Here is a 23,070-nt window from a genome sequence, read left to right as displayed (position 1 = left end):
CTGTAATCTCTTACTGTGATGACAGAATTAATCAGTTTAGATTTAGGGCATCTAAAAATACTTTGACCCGATGACATATCAAAGGGTACTAATGAGGATTATGAATGAAATATGTGGGACATATTCATCATGTAGGAAGCACTGGACATTGTTAAATTTATACAAACAAGTAGGAGCACAGCTTATTTTTAAAAGGGATGACAAATTTGACCTAGGCAATTGACGTATCCATTAGCCTGACGTTAATAGCAGATAAAATATTGGAAGAATGAAGTGCAGCAATAACTTAACCAATATGGCTGGAAACGGTTCACAAAATTTCTTTTAAAAATCTGTATGGCAATACAAATAATTTCACTGGTATTATTGAGGATATGGGTTTGTTATGTTGGTGATACCAATGTTCAGCAAGATGCAAAAATAGATATCCCAGAGTACAGCAAGTACCAAGAGCACTCTTCATGGAGATAAACATGTTTCTTCCCAGCTGTTATCAGGTAACTGAACCACTCTCCCAACAACTGGAGTGGTCTTGACCATCCATCTACCACACTAGAGACCTCTTGATTATCCTTAATTGGATTTTACCTTGCACCAAGGTCATGCTCTTTATCCTGCATCTGTACACTGTGGATGGCTTGATTGTAATCATATGTAGTCTTTTCATTGACTGGGTAGCACGCAACAAAAAGATATTCACTGTGCCTCGGTACACGTGACAATAAGAAACTAAAGAAAAAATGGTCTTTGAGACTTTCAGTTCGCCATCAGAGACCCATCAACTGGGGAAATGTAAATACTTGACAAAAAACCTCAAAAGGACAAAAACTCATTGTATGTCATTAGTCCAAAGTCGAAAATGACAATACATTTTAAAATTCAGCTTTTTAAAAATTACAATTGCCTACAAAATTAGGATTTAGTAAATGTGATTTAAACAAGATGTTCAAAGCAGCCATTATGAAAGATTGTCATTAGGTTCCAATCAGTGCTGGACACACAAAATGTCGTGTAGACAAGCCCCAACATACGAGAGATGGGCAACCGTTTTCTGAAATGCATGAACAGGTCACCCAAATCTCGTTAATGCCCATGCAGCAGACTCCAGAAATTCAACAAGGTGTGGTGGCAAACGCAGAAAAAGATTTCAAAACAATATCAGTCTCTGATCTAGAGCAAGCAGTTAGAGATTTCATCCAGGACAAAAGAACCCATCTGTTCTCCTGGCAGCCCAACAATAAAAAAAAATCCAGGACTGATGCATTGACATCAGCCAGAATTTCCATTGCTCCCTCATCCACTGCACTAAATAATCTGCCCCACCAAGAAGATTCAGATGTCGACTGGAATGGAGGTTCAAGGGAATTTCCCAGGCCAGGAATAATGAAGTTGACTTTACAGGTCAAGTGGTACCTTAATCTGGTCTAACATGGTTTGCCCTAATATGGAATTCAAGCCTCTGCAGTAGACACTCGAGATATGTGAACACTGATATGGACATAACTCTTTTATCTAAGTAGTTCGTCTCTAGAAATTTCAGTGGGGTCAGGCTTGGAGCTCACTACAAATTACAATAGGATGAGTCAGTTACAGTAACACATTTCTTGCCAGTATACATTGGTTTCATCAAAGATTACATTGGAGCGATATAAAATGCAGGAGAGAGATCAGAGTAAGGGTGGACTAGAGAATTGAACTGGAAACTCAGAACCAACAGAACAGAAAAGCATGCTGCAAATTGATTACATATCTGGCTGCACAAGTTTGGGCAACATCCCATCTTCGAGAAGTTCTGTTACAACTCTTGGGACTTTATATAGAGTGTAATAATATGATCTTTGCCTTTTTTTTGTTTACAAATATGGCTGTAACTCCTCGTCATTTGTTCCGAGTGCTAGTTTATAAAGCAACTGTTACGTTGACAACATTCGTCTGCATCCAATCATAAACATTGCCTCTCCTGTTCACCATTCTCCCCCTCTGCAAATTAAAACATGTTTGCTTTCTTACTTTTCCAGTTCTCACATTAAAGGTTCTTGACCAGAAATAACGATTCAGTTTCTCTCAGCAGGTCGAATGCTACTTGACCTGCTGAGCGCTTCCATCATTCTTTGTGTTTCAGTTTTCAAGCAAGCATCTGAAGATTTGCGCTTCAAGAATCATTTCCACTGTTTGGTCACAAAAAAGGTTAAAAATTGCACATATACACTTCCAGAAGAAACAGGAGCACTCAGTTAGTTGTGCAATTCACGATTTATTTACTGAAGGAAAAGATTAGGACAAAACATCAAACCAAATACAATACAATCAAAACACCAGAGGCAGTAAAACCCACCATGCAGTCTCCTCTGTTCCCCTTCCACTTTAATTTAAAACAAAGTAGTCCTTCTCAGCATAGCACCATCCACAGAGCAAATACAAATTCACTCCCATTTTCTTGTGATTTTTAAAAATTAACTCTTGGCAAATCAGCTGCAGTTCCCCCCCTCCCCCCACCCACCCTTTCCAGGAGAACTTTATTTAACCATTCTCTTCTGTGTTTTTAATTGGCATATACAAGCTCTCCTGTAATGCAGGCAAAAGCATCCATAAGCCAAATAGGTCAAGTAGCTGTACGTACATGCAACATACTATAAAAGCACAAATTCAAGTTAACAGATACGTACTACAGAATCCACGCATACCTACGCAAGAACATGACCATTTCACAGAACTGGTACAGGCAGTAATCAAACTGGAGACAACACGGGGGTTGGAGGGTGGGCTTATACATTAAGTAGGTACGGATTAATCTGCACCCATTGGTTTATCTTTATAGGCCCATGAATGTGCTTGTATTGAATATAATGCTTTGTAAGTGGTCACATTTTATTTTCACAATATTTTGACCATGGGTAGTAAGACTAAAAGTTACCAAATTGTCAAAGTACCATATTCCAACATGTTTACAAAATTTAATCTAGGCACACAATGCCTTCATGATAAATATTAAAAACTCATGAATATCTGGTGCTTTTACAGTATTATGCTGGACTTAATGCGAGAAGATTACTTTACAGATGGACTCTTTAACAATGGAAGATACTCGTGGTCAGTCTGTCCCATACACCAAATATATTTTATCAAAAATTATGGAAGCCCAACCTCATTGAACTAACGGAAAATTTTGACAAGCAAATTTAATAAATTAATATTTAAGATGTAACTCAGTTAATTCAATTTTGTTTTTGAAAACAAAGAGCTGGAATTGCCAGGAAAGACCAGATATCCAATTCAAGAGGGAGTTTCATTAAACCACACAGAATCACGCCTTGGTACAGAGCACTCGGCTGGTAATCACACCCTCCCATTCACTTGTGCAAGCAGCGAAACATCTGCTTTGGAATATAATTCAATTATGTGTGCTAAGACACGCACATTGCTATTCTTCGTCCTGGTTTCATGTCAGATATCCAATGTTTGCTGTAGGACAAGACCAGCAAATCATTTCTGTGGACTAAATAAATGTTCACTCTTTTTGCAGTTACCCTACCCACCAACTGAAAGAAAGGTGCGAAGTATTCAAGGGTTTGCTCTTTTGTCAATCCCAAAATAAGATGCAACAATGCTAACAATCGCATGTCATTTTGTGACAGTTTTACTGAGCACAGAGTGTGCACTCACTATAAGGAAAACAGTAACACCATGAAGTTTGATTGATCTTACAGGGCAAGAATAGAGAAAAACACTAGTATAGCTTAACTTCACATCTATACCTCGGCACAGGTCTTGACGTTATTACCCAGAATGATTGAACAAAGAGAAAATTCACTGAGAAGATAAAATGAAAACCTAAATATTAATACTGTTGTGTGTGTAAGGGGGGGGGGGGGGGGGGGGTGAGCAAAAAAGGGAGTGAACAAACATTAAAAATAAATACACTAACCTGAAAATAAAAGGTAGGAGACTACTTTGTACTAGTACAACAGTTCCAGTCGGTGTACGTCAAACCCTGAATATTTGCCAATAAGGACTTCACTACTAGTGAAGTTACATGGATGACATTTCATTTGAATAGCTCCTGCCAAGCTGCAATGTATTGTACACAACAGGTAAGTTATTCCCTCCAAGGGACAGAGCATGAAGGTGCTCATTTTCTGACAAGAATATTTAGTTTATTTAGGAAATAAAATACACAAGATAATGAAAATAGCTACATTAAACACAAGCAGAACTCGTCCTTTTAGCACCCGCATTGCGTGTTGGTTCATGTGCACCTAATTTTTCTCGTTACAAATCACATTGAGTAAAATGGTAAAACATCAGAAACAATTAAGGAGACTCTTATAGGAGAATTTTACATTCCCTGAATAATGAGAAGGAAAATAATCTAACAGTGCGATGCCAATGTATTACATTGCGTCGAGGCTAATTAAGTTTCTATTTATTGTGATTTGCAGCCTTTATAAAATGGAGTGAGGAACTGCACCACTACCTACACTGCAGTATTCAGCGCTCTCCTTGGCTCCATGAGATGAGAAGCTGCAACATTTTACACTGCCATTTCCTCCAAAATAAAATTCAATCTAACAGCAGAACCCCCTAATTAGTTGTGCTACATGTAAATCTTTAAAGTCCCACTTTGATAGTCATTTCAAGTCACAGTACTTAAGTCTGCACCACGTTTGCTACCAAGCTATGTTGATTCATGGTACCATTATGTAATTCAGGAAGGATTCCTTCAGGTGATGAGTACCAGGCGTTGTATCTTCTCGATGACACCCAACCTATCGATGCACTCAATTGAAAAATGGGTCCAACTCAACATCCATATTCACGTCAGGTACCAGCTGATCAACCACTTCTTTCTCATTAGCACCATATCCGGAACTAGAAGTCGCAAAATCAGAGGCAAACCACGGGTGGTCCAAGATTTCCCGGGAGGTTAGCCGTTCCAAAGGCTCACGACGCAAGATGCTGCGAATAAGGCATTTTGCCCGTGGGGTAAGCGTTTCTGGAATGTTAAACTGGCCACGACGAATTTTGCTAAAGAGGGAACCTGGCTCGACATCATGGAAGGGATACCGTCCAACAAGCATGGTGTACAGCATCACGCCTAGACTCCAAACGTCAGCTGCCTTACCAGAGTAGCTGCCGTTGGTGTTGAGAATCTCAGGGCTCACATATGCTGGACATCCGTGCTTGTCTGAAAGAGCGTCATCTTCACCATTCAAGATATAAGCATCCTCCAGGCTTTCCAATTTTACTTGTGTCCTACAACAGAAGAAAAATTGGGAGTCAAGGTTAATTAATTCTGCTTTAGGTTAACATCAGACTGTCCAATGCATACACTATATATTTCACACTAGAGGCAGAGCTTTCTTTAGGCACAGATAATGAATGAATTCAAAGATGTCAGGGTGTCAGACTTTTCTCTTTTATCACACAAGCAGCATGCCGATATGACAACCCTTTTCAAATTTATTTGATAAATTTCACGTTAAAACTAGGTAAACCTTTCAAACAAATAGGAATTTTTGGGAAAATAAGTCTGCAAGAACCAGTGCTTTATGCCATGCCCAGGACATGTTTGCCAGAATTATCACCCAAAGCATTAGAGCTAGAAGAGCAAATATTCAGTGAGTGAGTCAGCATCTGTGGAGAGAAAAACTTGCCATCAAACGGAAATTTTAACTGTTTCTTTCAACAGATGCAGCCCCTCCTGCTGTATTTCCATCATCTGCAGCAATTTACTTTTTTATATTAGAATCATAATCCTTTCCTTTCAGTGTAGTTTAGAGATACAGCATGGAAAAGAGTTATTCGGCCCACCTAGTCCACACCAACCATTGATCACCCATTCACACTACTTCTGTTATCCCACTTTGGCATCTCCTCCTACAAGATACGGACAATTTACAGAGGTCAATTAACCTACAAACCCACACATCTTTGGGATGTGGCAAGAAACCAGAGCACCCCGAGGAACCCCATGTGAACACAGGGAGAATGCGTAAACTCCACAGACAGTACCCGCGGTCAGAATAATCGAACCTGGGTCTCTGATGCTGTGAGGCAGCAGCTCTACCAGCTTGATCACTGGGTCACTCCAAAGCTTCAATGCGAGAAGGGCAAAGTTTAAAGAAGATGCTCGGGGCAAGATTTTTTGTTATACACAGAATTACCGGGTGCCTGCAGCACACTGCCTGGGGTTGTGGTGGCCGCATTTATCATAATGGAATTTAAGAGCCAATTGGATAGCACATGGATATGCAGGTAATGGAAGGATATGGATGGCAGTGGAGATTAATTGAAATTGGCATCAAGTTTCATAATGACATTTTGGGCCAAAGGACCCGTTTCTGTGTTATTCTATTCTATGTTCTAAAGCATTTCATTGCGCAAAGTCTGCACAACTAGAGTTTAAAACCTTAAATGGGATGAATGGCAAATTCAATATCAACCTCATGGTTCCAACCACATCTATTTCCTAAGCTCAGGGCAGATAGATTACCACCTTCCTCTTTCCCATAAAATTGGCGGTTTTACAAAGTAAGTTAAAATATAGATCATAACCACATTAACTGCAAATATTCTGTTTTGTACTATTCTGTTAAAAAGCAGCATGTTAATCACCAAACCATTTGGCAAGGCCCTTTTAAAGACAGCTGTCTTAGTAACACTTGTAATTATGTAATTCCAGAGGAAAATACATAGTTTTGTATTATTTTTAAAATGGCTAAAGGCATGCAATAATATAGACAATAATTCAACAACTCCAGGGGAGTGGTCTGTGTGGAGAATCATAAAAATGTGCATCTCGCTATAAAATTATAAGTAATGTAAACAGAACACATGGCAATTTTTCCATAAAGGTAAAAGATCCTTAAAGCCATAATTAAACACATATATTGCCAAGTCTGGAAACAGGAGCTTCACTTTTATAGCAATCCAGTGTTTCCCACAACCCAGCATTTAGTTGCGCAAAACTAGAGAGTAGGTTTTAAATCATTTATTTCTAAAAAACATACAATACATTTTCTATGGCTACCCTTAACCAAATTTGTTGAAGGGCATTAAAAGGAAAATGTTTTTTTAGTATTCTAAAAGATCTTTCCAGTAAAATTCTCCTCTTTTTTTTCCATTGAAGTTCCCTGTGATATCATGCATGCATTAGATTATGTAGAAAATTCAAAGCTACAGCTGTCACAAGATTCATTCTTTACATCAACTGGTAGGATTATTCCACCCGACATACAAATTCTGTCAACATTAACAAAATCTTTTGCATTGGGTTCATAATTTAAATTTTAAATATGCAAAAGATGGAAATTATTAGAATAATTGGCAACGATTCAAAAATAAACAAAGCTTTCATACAACAGGCAACAATCTTTCTAACAAAGCAATAACTTGTTGAATCAGAGTATAAAACAGATGCAGTTTTGGAGCCGACTACACTGAACAGTACAGACTCCCACATCAATGACAGCTCCCTGCAAATATAAAGAGCACATGCAAACAAAGCATTCTTCAAATCAAGTAACTCAAAACATCACTTATGCAACTAAGTATAAAATTCCAATTGCATAATTTGGGCACGAGTGTGCCAATTTATTTTGCTAACAGAATAGTTTGTTTTCTCCTAGTTGCAATACTTAATATGGAAATTATTTCGAGTTCACCATGTGCAACTCTCCAATTAAATGACTGGCAGTGGAATAGTGGGAGTCAAGGTTAATGAATTCTGCCTCAGATTAACAGTTTTCACCTATTAGATTTTCCCCAATTTACAAAATTTATATGTTTAGCAATTTGGAGTCTTGGAGATTTTGCCAAATGTGTGGAATACCTCTGCATCTCCACATGGAGCTGCATTCAATTTAGAGATTAAAAGTTATACCAACCGACTTGGGTACCTCTTGGTTTCAATGGACAATAGACAATAGGTGCAGGAGTAGGCCATTCGGCCCTTTGAGCCAGCGCCGCCATTCAATGTGATCATGGCTGATCATTCTCAATCAGTACCCCGTTCCTGCCTTCTCCCCATACCCCCTGACTCCGCTATCCTTAAGAGCTCTATCTAGCTCTCTCTTGAATGCATTCAGAGAATTGGCCTCCACTGCCATCTGAGGCAGAGAATTCCAGATTCACAACTCTCTGATTGATTTTTTTTTTCCTCATCTCCGTTCTAAATGGCCTACTCCTTATTGTTAAACTGTGGCCCCTGCTTCTGGACTCCCCCAACATTGGGAACATGTTTCCTGCCTCTAACGTGTCAAGGCAGGATCACCTTTGGCAACACAAGTGGCGCAGCCAATAAAGCTGTTGCCTCACAGCACCAGTGACCCGGGTTCAAGCCTGATCTGTGACGCTGTCTGGGTGGAGTTTGCACATTCTCTCTATGACCTCGTGGGTTTCCTCCAAGTGCAGATGTACATATTTATAGATTAATTGGCCTCTGCAAATTGCTCCTAGTGTATTGGGAGTGGATGTGAAAGAGGGATAATGTAGAATTAGTGTGATTTGGTCGGCATGGACTTGGTGGGCCAAAGGACCCATCTCTAAATGAAACCTTTCTAATAAAAAGAGAAAACTGGCTGCCAGGGGCCACTATCAGGAAATGTGCATTTACCTGGTCAGGTCTGGTGTTAACTACTGTTGTCAGGAGAATGTCCCACAAACAGTTTGGATTCATACAAAAAGAATAGTTACATGGGCAAGGTTCCAAGCCAGGCAGAAACCTTAATCAAACATGAGTCACTACATTCAAAAGGCAAAGTTGAGACAATGGGGACAATTATGTTCTGGCAATGAAAAAAGTGAAAGATTAATTCAAAGCAAACTAATTTTCAAAATGCAACCAGTGTTAGCTTAATGTGCAATGCGGTTACTTTAATGGGTTTGCCAAAAAGTTAGTTTTAACAGTGCCATTGAAGGTGACTATGGAAATTTCCCTCTGCATTGGGGTTGCAAGTTAATTGAGATTAATATCTTAAAATGGAGATGAGTAAGCAAAATGCAGATACATATTTTTAGACATGAAGTTGGCAGATGTGTCTGAACCCACCAAACCCCTTAAGCAGAGTATTACAATTAGATAAAGTCTGCAAAAACAATTAAACCCATCCAGCATTCATTCTTAATGCACTTCCAAGATAGAAGCTCTAGTACTATTCTATAATTGATGGATAAGCAATTATACCAGACCCTACCAGTATTTTTACTGCTGTTCATGTACACAGTGGACAGCTACTCAGTATATTATGAGGAGCCACTTTGCCCAAAGTGTATCTTGGAAAACTAGTTACTCCATACCAACTACACATGGCATTTGTGTCCCTTACTTCCAGGAGTTACAACAGGACAATACAGATGACCAAAGTGGCCCCAGTTGCAAGAAAATATTAAAGACCCTGATATTTATACATTTCATATCAAGAGCAAAGAATACTTCAGCAATAATTCCTAGTCAATGTTTATATGAATTAAAAGAATAGCATCATCATAGTAGTTAATTCCATACATTATTCAAAACAATAACTTAACATCAAGCAGCATCTGTAGATGGAGATGGAAATATGATATTTTGTGTCGAAGTGCCATCTTCAGACTGATGGAGGAGAAATAGTTGGCAGAAAGAAGTGAGGGGGAAAGGAGGAGGCAAGAGCTGGCATAGGTATAGGTGGAACCAGGGAGGAAAGGGTTGACTGGTAGATGCAAGGTGGAGCGGGGGGGGGGGGGGGGGAGAGAAGGGTGAAGATGGTAACCTGGGCTGCACGAACAGGTGGATACGACCAGGGGCTACAAATGGTGGAATCTGATAAGGAAGGTGGGGAATGAAACAGGAGTGGGAAGAAGGGAACTGGGGAAGGGGGATGGGGGAAGAGAGAGGAATGGGGAAAAAAGATGTGCACAGGCTTGGGTGAAGCTGGGTAGATGAAGAGGTGGGAGGGGGCTATCTGAAATTGGAGAATTTAAATGTTCATGCCATTGAGTTGTTGGCCACCCAAATAAAACACGCAAGTGCCATTCTTCCAGTTTGCATGTGGGCTCACGCTGGCAATAGAGGTGGCAGAGTACAGACAGGTTGATATGGGAATGGGAAGGAGAATTGAAGTGGTTAACAACCAGCTGGCCCTGCAAGATGGAGCACTTGTTTGGTGAAGTAGTCACCCAGTCCACACCTGGTCACCCTGATGCTGCAGAAGACCAGGCTGAAGGAGGACAAGTCAGTCTCACCTGGAAAAGCTGCTGGGATCCTTGAATGGATGCAAAGGAGGGGTGTGGTTACAGGAGAAAATGCCTGGGAGGAGAGAGAGATGAGCAAAGCAAGGAGTCACAGAGAACTAACTTTTAAAATTAGGTATCAAGGCTTTCAACAAGTTATTGGATTATAGCTTGTATGTTTACATAGCTGATCCTCAGGTTTGGTGAATAATATAATCTTTATTTGAATGTAAACATTTCTGAAACATCTTTGCGCAAGATAGATTTCTAAGGGGACCCTTCCATAAAAATTGCAAGCAACTTACAGAAGGTTTACTCGCATCACCCCAGTTTAAAAGCACAACAGAAGCCAGGATTCTCGGCTTTACTTTACTGGTGCAGCGTGGAAACGGGCCCTTCACCCCAATGAGTCTGCGTTAACCAGCGATCGCCCATTTACACTAGATCTATGTTATCCCAGTTTCATATCCTGCACACGAGGAGTAATTTACAGAAGCCATTATCCTACAAAGCCAGGGATGTTTGAAGAAACCAGAGCACCTGGAGGAACCCCACAGTCACAGGGAGAATGTGCAAACTCCACACAGACAGCACCAAAGTCGGCATCCGACCCTGGGTCTTTGGTGCTGTGAGGTAGCAGCTCTATCAGCTGCACCACAGTACTAAGATATTGAAGGAGTCATTAAAACTCTGAAGAAAATGAGAACATTCATGCGCACTTGAATAGTCCAAATACTCTGAAATTGGAGGAAGAAATATTATTAAAATATGTTAGTTAACTGTGATAGTCAGATACCCAAATATACCAGTGGAGATTCAGTTTTGCTCAATTCTTCTGGTACTTAAAATTGAAAGTATCTTGCAATTTTTGGAGACCAACAGCATGGTCCATTACAACAAAAAAATGTTCACATGCCACTTCTCACATGAGGCCAAAACTATTTATGCAAAGACTCATGTGACATAAAACTGCTTGAAATAAAGACTAATTTGTTATGCAAGCAAGTGATTTTTTAGTGACATCTCAGCAACACGTGCATTTGTTGGCACACTACATCAACCAGGTCACAGCTCAGCGATTATTAAATGCAGACACACCTTTTACAACCATCAAGGATAAAAAAAAAACCTTTGCGACCATTTCCCCATCCCTTTTACTGTGCAGATATTAGGCATTCACTTAGTCCTACTTACTGTGAGCGACATTCTCAAGCGCCCTGCAGTACAAATGGAGTTAACAGCACTTTAAATCTCTGGGTACTTTATTGCAAATTAAGATGTGTACCGATGCATTTTTTAAAATCTAGATATTTTAAATGCCCATCAAAAGAAGACAGTCAACAGATACACAAATGTATTACTACCATAAATAGAGGCATGGGCATGTTTCAAAACAGCTGGTAAACTGAGGTAAGAGTGTTTTTTTTCAAACACAAGGATTTTTTTTTGTACCCTGACTGTTTAATTACTGACGAAGATTCCTCTTGTTGCTACCAAGGCCGTTTTAAAAAATAGAGGGGACATATGGAAAAGGTAATGTGGATTTAAAATACAAGAGAGGGAGGGGAAAAAAACCCAAACAGCTGCTTGGCAAGCAAAAAGGAAACTACGACTGCCAATACCTTCCCATTGCTGTGTGAATGAGACCACAGAGCAATGTGCAGGAAATGCGTTTACGTCGCCATAGAGACTTGCAACCAGGACAGCCTCCTTCACCACTCTACCTCCCCCGAGCTCGCTGCAAGCGTCCCGGGTCACGCACGAGTACGGGGCACGCCTGCTGCAGCCACTGCCAGGTGGGTACACCCGCTGACTGACCGTCCTGGCCTCCTAAGGACCGTGCATCAGCGGCTGCTTCCTGCAAACGCGTGGTGTCAAACAAAAGCGCACGATGCAACAACGCACGGGCCACAACGCTGGCACTGTCGAGTTTTTAAAATAACATTTAAAATTTACAATGTTACGGTCGCTTTCGAAAATACAGTTTGCATTTCGCATTCTGCATTTAAATAACTCGGACTTAAGTTGATTACAATGCGGGGAATAAAAGCTCTTGTTTTTCCGATCACTGGGGCGGGCAATGCCAACTGCGGACACGGGAGCCAGGGGGCACATGGTGCAGATTGATTCAGTAGACCAAACCAAACTCCTAATATTTGCCTTGCACCCTCATTACCCCTCCCCCATCCATTTCAATATATCAAGTAAAACGACCTGCAACTGCTATTCAAATTCGACTGCCTTGAACTACAGGATTATTGGGGAGGGGGCACGTATTAAGACATTCAAAATGTATGGATTATCTCCTGAGATGCTGCTGAGTTACTCCAGCATTTTGTGAATGGATATTAATCTTGTACACTTGGGTATATTATTTCTTCATCTGCGTGTTACATGCAAAATCCAGTGCACAATGCAATAGCACGTGGGTCACAGCAAATCTACCAAAAAAACATATGCAGACTTTTTTTTAAATTTTCCACTATGCATTAAAAACCCATCTTCCGCCATTCGGCTACAACAGTTCACGACCAGGTATCACTGCGTGGGAAGAACATACAGTATTTTGCAACGCCAAGGCAGCCCATCTACAATGTCTGCGGTTGTGATACCCCCGGTTTGCTCTTCTAAACACATCTTACTCGGCGAGCTCGCAATTTAAACTACAGCATCAATTGAGGCCCTGAAAATAAATGCGTCCAATTAAAAACAATAAAGATTTCCTTTTTTTTTTTTGAAGGGGGGGGGGATTATAAACGATTGTAACAAATGTGCAAAGCATTTAGGAATTGAGAATTAGCACATGGCCTCTTGAAACCATAAGCGTGCTGGCAATTTCTGGGGCAATAATCTCATGGTAGGGATAACCGCGTTAAAACAGCGATGAAGTAGTATTATTCAGTAGGATGAGAGACGTAAATCAATCTAAACATTGTCAACAACGTAATGCTGAGTTACTTTAAATATTTACCAACTGAGATGTAAACGTCATTGACAAGGGATCTCATTGGAGGAGGAGTGTAACAGTTTAAACAAAGTATTGCACGTCCTTTCTTACACCGCTGCACCTCTACGGCGGAGCATTTATAATGTAAACAGCATAATCTTTGCATTTTGTCTAGTGGATTAAAACGATCATGAATGATCAAATCTCACCGTTCTTCGTCTTTAAATACAAATTTCCTTAATTTGAGATCTCGCAACACCACGCCATTATCGTGGCAGTGCGCGACAGCAGACGTTATCTGGTAGAATAATCTTGCTGCTTCATTTTCTTTGAGCCTCTTGCAAGTGCGAACAAATGAGTGCATATCCCCATGGCTCTTTTCAAAGAAAACATATGATCTTTGTTCCCCTAGTAGAATTTCAGTTATCTGATTGATGCTTTCATGAGCAGACAAACAAAAATAGGCCGCTAATGTTTCTTGATATCGACCAATATCGAATACCTGTGGAAACAAAACAGAGTAAGTTCGGTACCTTTCCCCATCACCACTCCAATTAAGAAGCAATGCAGAATTAGGCTGAAATAATTCAATTATTGATTATTCTACAATTACCCCAAAAAAACAAATATGGCTACAAAGCTGTATCGAACGCAGTGGCCTTTATATTAAGTTTCCTTTTTTCGTAGCATTGCAGATATATAATTTTTTCCTATATGAAACAATTAACAAACGAATTGAAACTTCGTTCCTTATGTTTTAATTTCAGAATCATACTTAAGTTTTAAAGGATCCAACCGCTCACGTTTTGGCTAGTTTCACGTTAAGAGGCTGCACTTCCATGCATTTGCATCTAGTTTATTGTGTTATACTGTACGCGCACACATCACTGATGTTGAATCAAATGGCGTTTCATTCAGGTATTGGTAATGGGTTTTTTTACCTTACAAATGAGCTCCTCGCCGCTATGCAAATGCACAGCCCCAAGAACGTGGTCACCCTCTAATGGCTCCAACAATAGATACTGTCCGATTTGAGAAATGCAATGAGACGAGTTAGGGGTTTCAGGTGGGCTGGGAGAGCCTAGGTTCGGGCTGAAACTCTGGCTGCAGTCACTAGTCCTTACACAAGATAATTCTTCATATTCGTGATGAGTCTTATGCCTCGATCTTCCATATCTTCCAATGCTGATTGGACTCGATCTCTGTATGCTCATGGGGCTGCAAATAGAAGTCCTCTCAAAAATAGGTGCACTGGCAAACGTCCAGACAGGAATTTAAGAATGATTTTACTCGAACCTAGCTGTGAGAGCGTTTCCCTCTCGCTTTTCGTGCTTTGGTCTAGGCTTGTAGATCCAGTTGTGTGTGGGTTTCCTTTCAAAATTAAAGGAAAAACCCAGCAGGAGTAAAAGGAGGTTTCTTTATTTCAAGATAAGCACCATTTGGAGTAACAATGCAGACTGTGTTTTTATTGCTACACTTTCTGTCTGTTGCATAGAACGTCGGGATGTGTCGGATTTAAAAAGCAGTCACCTGGAATCAAAGCCCCGGAGTTGGAGTTGGAGTTGTCGAAGCGGTGCGTGGAGCGCCAGCTCTCAGTGCTTTTGTTCTTGTGGCTACGAGAGGGCATTCGCCGCAGCCAACACAAGAAAGAGTCGCCGAGGCGCTCGCAGCTCAAGGCAGCCACTCTCAGACTCTAGGTGGCGTCCGACCTCCTCTCTCGGCGTCTTTCTCCTTGTAGCTGGAAACAAATAGCCTCAAACTATCATAAAACAAGAGTACGGCATTCACTGTCTTGTCATCTGCCTTTGCAACGTCCACCAAGTAAAACTTTAAGGGGATTTATTCTGCACACTCGTTCTCTCTCTCTCTCTCGTGAGCAAGTCTCTTGACTGGCGATGTCCTTCCGATATTGGCGTGCAGCAATATGTGTGTATATAGTTATACAAAATAATAAAAGATAACAGTCAAGGACAAAAGAGATCAATCGTATCGTGTTCCCACTATGCACTCAAATTTCTTCCAAGCTTTATGAATCGAGCACAGCGAAGGCTTATAAAAGACAAGCTCCCGATGCTTTTGCAACTGCACAATTGTTCAGATGACGATCCACTTGGATGCACAATTATTATTATTATTATATTTATTTTTTTTGCAAAACAAAATCCAACAAAAACAAAAAAAAGATCTGCAGCTTGTTTGCACTAAATGGAGGGATTTCCCTTTCAGGCCAATCCCTTTCAGTAACAGCCGGCATAAGACATTTTCGGTCGCTGTGTGTTACTTACGTGGCTGCAGCCTGAATTATGTGGGCAGCGCTCACACTTACTTACATTAAATGCAAGCGCTGACTGCGGTCCACTGCGCCTCACACTAACCTGATATGCCTGGGCCCGCCCCCCCGCTGTCAGTCACCCCAAACCCCGGCCGCTCATTGGTCGTCGTCGCTGCCCATCGTTGCGTGCGTCACATCCGGCAATCACGTTAGGCTGATCGCTGCCTCACTCCGCCAAGTAGGTGATATCCCTCCGTGAGGAGTGCGCTCCCCCCCCCCCCCGACATGCCCCAGCCGTCCCTCCTCCTCCGCCGCCAGGCTCATCTGCGTGTCCTCACGCCTGCCCTGCCCGGGGAATCCCCCCAGCGCGGGCCGGTGCGGAAAGCGTTGGGCCGCCGCGCTTTTCACCTTTGCAACGGGGGGGGGGAGTGAAGATTGGCGCCTTGCACTCTTTTCTCATTACTTTGGTATTCAATGAAGTGGCAGCGGGTGCGGAGGGGGCAGCGAGGTGGTGAGTGGGCTGGCAACCTGATCCCCGCCAGCTGCGCCTCTTTATTCATAGAAGAGGTGAATGCTGAGTGAGGGTTGTGCAATACAGGCAGGAATGCAGCAATGCTCCAAACAGCAAGCAGCAATGCTCCAAACAGCAAGCAGCAATGCTCCAAGCAACAAAGCAGCAATGCTCCAAGCAGCAATATTCAAAGCAGCAATGCTCCAAACAGCAAGCAGCAATGCTCCAAGCAACAAAGCAGCAATGCTCCAAGCAGCAATATTCAAAGCAGCAATGCTCCAAACAGCAAGCAGCAATGCTCCAAGCAGCCATGGGCAACAGCATTTTTTATATTGCCTTGTTCACCCTCTCCCAAACTAAATGAAGATGTAATGATAACTTCTCGTTATGTTTTAAGACCAGCAGGTATACACACACACAATCAATTCTTTTCTCACCAGAATTTGTAGAAACAAAATCATTCATGTATCACGATGAGCAAAGATGCAACACCAAAAATTATGAGAATTTAATCGTTTTCAAGATAAAAGGTCAAGAGGTCTTTAATGAATACAGCACCATCACAGGCTTTAGGAACTCACCGTATGACTTCCCCGGGTCTTGATCCCAACAATTACATTGACTTTGTGGTTATTGTTGGTGCACGTTGCTGCTTTCTTTTCGCGTATTATTTTCATCTGCTTTGTTTATCTTCACCTCGTGATATTCACCAAAGACTCGCCCGTGGAAGAGAGTTTCACCCCCCCCCCCCCCCCCCCCCCCCCCATTCATTAGCTCCCAACGTTGTATCTTGATATTGGGGACTTGATTCTCTTGCACTGTAAGAGGTAAATTATTGAATTTACATTTTCATACTCGCCATGTACTCCTTTGAATTCTTCCAAACTAAATGGAAATTTAACCTGTCCTTTAACACAATTATGGTATTGCGTCAGTGGGCTGTTGCACCATACCATGTTTATTTTTGCAGGAGAGTAAAGTTGATTTGGATAGGTTGATATTGAAGTATTTATATTTCTTGGTTTTTATCTAAAAGGTTTGCCCATCTTGCACTTGGGATTTCATCAGCTGCTTTTCTCGACTAGGCTGAGGTTTGTCGAAGTGCCCAGATAAACAGATTGCATTTCCACATTTTATGTTGCGTTTTTCTACAACAAGAAATGCCGATGTGGACAGTGGCTCCGTTGCACTAAATTACTCTGAACAGCGGGGGAGCCCTAAACACAGTGTTCTCTTGCCCTGTTGTTATTTTCCGTGTTCCCATTCATAAATCTACATTTCTGTAGGCCTCACTGACCCAAATTTGCCGACGGTCCCCATCTGACAGGGCTTAATGTAATTTACTGATTGGTACAATAAATGGTTGCTCTGGGAATCAGCACAATCATTGTGCACTTTATATACGGGGGTTCTAAGTTTTTCCAATGTTAATTTGTAAATATTAGACTAACTAGTAGACTATCAACTGTTTTCTTTTGTGTGTGTGTGTGTGTGTGTGTGTGTGTGTGTGTGAAAGTGGGGTAACGTTAGATTTCTGCTAGTTCTCAAAAAGGCATCAGGGATTTCTGATTTTTTTTTACCAAAAGAGAGATGAGAATTTGGCAATCGCAATTACAGTCTGGCTGAAGTCAACAGTAAAGATGCATTTAAGGGGAGACTGAACAAGTGCATGAGGGTGAAGGGAATAGACGGCTGTGTTGATGGACGGATGGGAAAAGGTAGAGGAGATTCTAATGAAGTGGTTGGACGGAAGGGGCTTTTCTGTTTTACTACTGTAAAACTGGAAGCATTTTGCCAGAAATCATGGAAAGAGGTCAAATTAATTATAGTCAATTTAACTACTTCTGCAAGTAGGTAATCTTTTAAAAGTCTTCAGCTGTCCATTAGCAACATCAGACACCATTTCATATCCCCAATGTTACTTTGGTAGTAATGATTTTTTTAAAGTGTAACAATATACCCTTTGTTGCTAGGACGGAACTGGAGATGCTGGTTTACCTCAAGATAGATACAAAATGCTGGAGTAACTTGGCGAGATGCTGCCCGACCTGCTGAGTTACTCCAGAATTTGTTTACACATTCCCTTTATTGTTGCCTCCCTTGATTTATACCAGGTTGGGAGAAATGTAGTCAATCTTTTATTGTCTTTTTAATAATAATAAATCACAGACATGGCAGCATAAGAATAGTTTGTAATATCGATAACCAAGGCCAATTGATTCAAAAGATTTGATGTCAGATTTCCATATCTTACAGCATGGAAATAGTCTCTTCAGCCCTCTGAGATTATGGCAATCATCAATAGATAATAGGTGCAGGGGTAGACCTTCGAGCCAGCACCACCATTCAATGTGATCATGGCTGATCATTCTCAATCAGTACCCCGTTCCTGCCTTCTCCCCATAGCCCCTGACTCCGCTATCCTTGAGAGCTCTATCTAGCTCTCTCTTGAAGGCAGAGAATTCCACAGATTTACAACTCTCTGAGTGAAAACGTTTTTCCTCATCTCTGTTCTAAATGGCCTACCCCTTATTATCATATCATATCATATCATATATATACAGCCGGAAACAGGCCTTTTCGGCCCTCCAAGTCCGTGCCGCCCAGTGATCCCCGTACATTAACACTATCCTACACCCACTAGGGACAATTTTTACATTTACCCAGCCAATTAACCTACATACCTGTACGTCTTTGGAGTGTGGGAGGAAACCGAAGATCTCGGAGTAAACCCACGCAGGTCACGGGGAGAACGTACAAACTCCTTACAGACTGCGCCCGTAGTCAGGATCGAACCTGAGTCTCCGGCGCTGCATTCGCTGTAAAGCAGCAACTCTACCGCTGCGCTACCGTGCCGCCCTTATTCTTAAACTGGCCCCTGTTCTGGACTCCCCCAACATTGGGAACATGTTTCCTGCCTCTAACGTGTCCAACCCCTTAATAATCTTATATGTTATATCAAAAATGAGTTTGCCTGTGCCCATACACAATGTGGCAACTTTGGTGCTGCCTGTTTATTTGACAGAATTCTGTATTCAACATGGACAAATCATACTCCCCTCCCCCTCCCCCTATTCGCAACAAGGACAGAATCCCCCTCGTTCTCACCTTCCACCCCATCAGCCAGCGGATCCAACAAATCATCCTCCAACATTTCTGATACCTACAACGGGACCCCAACACTGGCCATATCTTCCCATCCCCTCCCCTTTCTGCGTTCTGCAGAGACCGTTCCCTCTGTAACTCCCTGGTCCACTCGTCCCTTCCTACCCAAACCACCCCATCCCCGGGCACTTTCCCCTGCAACCTGTCCCTTTACCTCCCCCCTCAACTCCATCCAAGGACCCAAACAGTCTTTCCAGGTGAGACAGAGGTTCACCTGCACCTCCTCCAACCTCATCTATTGTATCCACTGCTCTAGATGGCAACTTCTTTACATCGGCGAGACCAAACGCAGGCTCGGCGATCGTTTCGCTCAACACCTTCGCTCAGTCTGCCTTAACCAACCTGATCTCCCGGTGGCTGAGCACTTCAACTCCCCCTCCCACTCCCAGTCTGACCTTTCTGTCATGGGCCTCCTCCAGTGCCATAGTGAGGCCCACCGGAAATTGGAGGAACAGCACCTCATATTTCGCTTGGGCAGCTTGCAGCCCAGCGGTATGAACATTGACTTCTCCAACTTTAGATAGTTCCTCTGTCTCTCTCTTCCCCTCCCCCTTCCCAGTTCTCCCTTTATCTTCCTGTCTCCACCTATATCCTTCCTTTCTCCGCCTATAGCCCCCCTGACATCAGTCCGAAGAAGGGTCTTGACCCGAAACGTCACCCATTCCTTCTCTCCTGAGATCCTGCCTGACCTGCTGAGTTACTCCAGCATTTTGTGGACAAATCGTACTATTCATTGACATTATAAAAGCAGAGAAGCCAAGATCAATGAATGCATCTTCAAAATGCCATGTTATACTAACTGTTCTATTATCCTCAACCATTGCTCGAGGCACCACACTGCCTTCACTCACTTATAGCAACCTATCAATCAGGATTCTCAGCTAACAGTTTTAGTTCCATTGCACCCTCATACAATTAACACTGCTGAAAATCTTGCCTGCTCATTCTGCCAGCTGTTTAACTTGACAGCAACCGCACCAAATAATTTATTGACATTCTCTGCCATGCTTCCCTTTCTCCTGCAGGTCAAATGAATGCAAATTGGGATCATAAAGAGCTGATGGAAGGGGGAGCAGTCCTGAATGCATGCCATTGAGAGATGATGTTTGGCATTGTTGGAATGGCAGTTTTTGACTCATCAGTTGAAGGGGACCATGTTCTCATGACTAATTTGTTCTTTTGCATTCCACTTTACATTTAAACCACAATCTTTTTGACTTTGAGTGTGCAGGATTGTGCCGTCTTTTAGCAGGTCAGATACCCATTACTGCAGATGGTATTGAAGGGCATTTGATGAAAAACAGTGTTGAAGCACCCTGCAACCGAAGAATGGTACAGGTATCACTTTGGCAGAGGACAAGGTTGCACACGAGCTCTGTTCCAAATTTAGTTCCCGTGCATTCCACTGCCACAGGTCATATCCACTATTTTCTTTCTCTATTTCAAATTTCCAGTCTCTACAGTACTTTACTTTTGATGTGCATTTGTAACATAGGAAATTTGGTCAAAGATTAAAGTAATATTTGGGAAATGGGAGTAAAACATTCCATGGCTACTTTTCCTCATGCACATTTTCAATCCATAAAGGGATTTGCTGTGATCCCAATTTCTTGCTTTCCCTCTATTATCTTTTATAACATCTCTTCACTAATTATTCAGTATCTTTTTGAAAGCCATAACTTATTTAGCATTGATTACTACTTGTGGCAGAAGAATCTACATTCTGATATCTCACGTGTGGAAAAAGTTTCTTCTAATCTCCTTTGTGTCCAGTCCTTATCTTAAATGTTGACTTAATGAATTTAAGGCACACATCAATGGAAATAATCAGTTTACCAGCATGATTTTATCATTTTAATGACTTTCAAAGCCACAGAGTGGACTCCCTTGCTACATATGTGGCAGGAATTGCTGTGCAGAATATTCCTGTCGGTTCACCTCATCAACAGTTGGGCAATAATTTTTAAAGAGCTGCCACAATATTAACACAATAAACATTGTTGTAAAATGTCACGCAGTTGACATTACAGACAAGGATAACAGTCAAAGAGGTAGTGGAGCATTCATATGGGATGGCGGGATTGACATATGATGAAAGAATGAATTAACTGGGCTTATATTCACTGGAATAGAGGTGTACAGCACAGTCATAGAGGTGTACAGCACAGAAACAGGCTTTTCGGCTCAATTTGTCTATGCCAACCAAGTTGTCTAATGGATATAGTCCAACTTGCCTGTGCATGGCCTATACCCACCCAAATCTTTCTTATCCACATACTTGTCCAAGTGTCCTTTAAATGCTGCTATTGTCTATGCATATACAGCCTTCTCTGGCAGCTTGATCCATATATGCACCACCTTCTATTTGAACAGATTGCTCTTCAGGTCCCTTTTAAATTTTTCATCTCACGTTGAACCTCTGTCCTCTGATTTTAGACTACTGTGGAGAAATGCTGTGGTTATTCACCTTATTTGTGCCCTTCGTGGTTTTATAAACCTTGATAAAGTCACCTCTCAGCCGCCACGGGGAGAAAAGATCCAGCTCTCCTTGTAACTCAAAACCTTCAGACCGGTAACATCTTTGCACATTTTTTTTTGCACCCTTCCAGTTTAATGAAATCTTTCCTGTAGCAGGCGATTAGAACTGTACACAGTACTCCAAATATAGCCTAACCAACATCTTGTGCAACTGTGATGTAATGTCCTAACTCCTGCTCAATACATTGACCAATGAAGGCAAGCACCTTATTCACCACCTGTCTATAATCTCTGTTGCCACATTCATGGCACTGTGTGCCTAAATTCTAACAACTCTCTGTTCTACAATACCCCCAGGGCTCTGCCATGTACAGTGAAAGTTCTGCTCTGTTTGTCCTACCAAAATGCAGCATCTTGCATTTTCCTGAATTAAGCTCCATTTGCCATTCCTTAGCCCATTGGCCCATTTGATCAATATCCCATTGTAATTGTAGATAACCTTCACCATCAATTTTAGTGTCATCCACAAACTTACTAATTCTAGATTCGCAACTCTCTGGGTGAGAAAGTTTTTCCTCATCTCAGTCCTAAATGACCTACCTCATATTCTTACACTGTAATCCATGGAAAAAAAATCCCGATGTTGGTGGAGTCCAGAACCAGGGATTACAGTGTAAGAATATGAGGTAGGTCATTTAGGACTGAAATGAGGAAAAACTTTCTCACCCAGAGAGTTGTGAATCTGGAATTCTCTGCCACAGAAGGCAGTGGAGGCCGATTCACAATCACAATTACAATAATACTTTATTAGCCTAGTATGTTTTGCAACATTCGAGGAACCTCATTTGCCAAACAGTCATGGATGTTTTCAAGAGAGAGTTAGATATAGCTCTTGGGGCTAACGGAATTAAGGGATATAGGGAGAAAACAGAAAGGGGGTATTGATTTTGGATGATCAGCCATGATCATATTGAATGATGGTGCTGGCTTGAAGGGCTGAATGGCCTACTCCTGCATCTATTTTCTATGTTTCTATATCCAACTTAATAATACAAATAACGAACAATAGTGGACTCATCACCGATCGCTGTGGTACACATGATATTATAGGCCTCAAATCTGCCAACCCCAGATTTCTACTTTCAAGCCGATGTTTAATCCAATTGGCTAACTCGCCTTGGGTCCCATATAATACAACTTTCCAGACTAACGTACCACGTGGTAGCTTGTCAAGGGTTATGCTAAGTCCATGTGGAAAACATCTACCACTCCGCACTCCGCAATTGGCTTGGTGACCTCTTTAAAAAAAACATAACTAGTTGGTGAGACACAATGATTTCCCATGCACAAAGCCACGCTGACCATCCCCTAATAAAGTCCTTGTGTTTCCAAATGCATGTAGATCTAGCTTTCAGAATCCCTGCCAATAACTTACCCAAAACTGAAGGAACACTCACCGGCCAATAATTTCCAGGCTTTTCTTTGCAG

The 23,070-nt window shown here is 41.6% G+C and overlaps 1 protein-coding gene across 1 annotated transcript; it reads right to left on the bottom strand.

The window, feature by feature from the left end:
• Window positions 1-2,163: 2,163 nt before the first annotated feature.
• trib2 (tribbles pseudokinase 2) lies at window positions 2,164-15,504 on the bottom strand. Its single transcript, XM_078399275.1, has 3 exons — window positions 14,098-15,504; window positions 13,366-13,658; window positions 2,164-5,253 (listed from the first exon to the last, which is right to left on the bottom strand). Exons 1-3 carry the CDS (start codon window positions 14,368-14,370, stop codon window positions 4,779-4,781), a joined length of 1,041 nt encoding a protein of 346 aa, XP_078255401.1. The 5' UTR covers window positions 14,371-15,504; the 3' UTR covers window positions 2,164-4,778.
• Between the last annotated feature and the right edge of the window lie 7,566 nt (window positions 15,505-23,070).

Source organism: Rhinoraja longicauda, chromosome 5 (genome assembly GCF_053455715.1).
Source record: "Rhinoraja longicauda isolate Sanriku21f chromosome 5, sRhiLon1.1, whole genome shotgun sequence".
In the NCBI taxonomy this organism is placed as follows: domain Eukaryota; kingdom Metazoa; phylum Chordata; class Chondrichthyes; order Rajiformes; family Arhynchobatidae; genus Rhinoraja; species Rhinoraja longicauda.
This window is presented reverse-complemented; position numbering and strand designations above follow the sequence as displayed.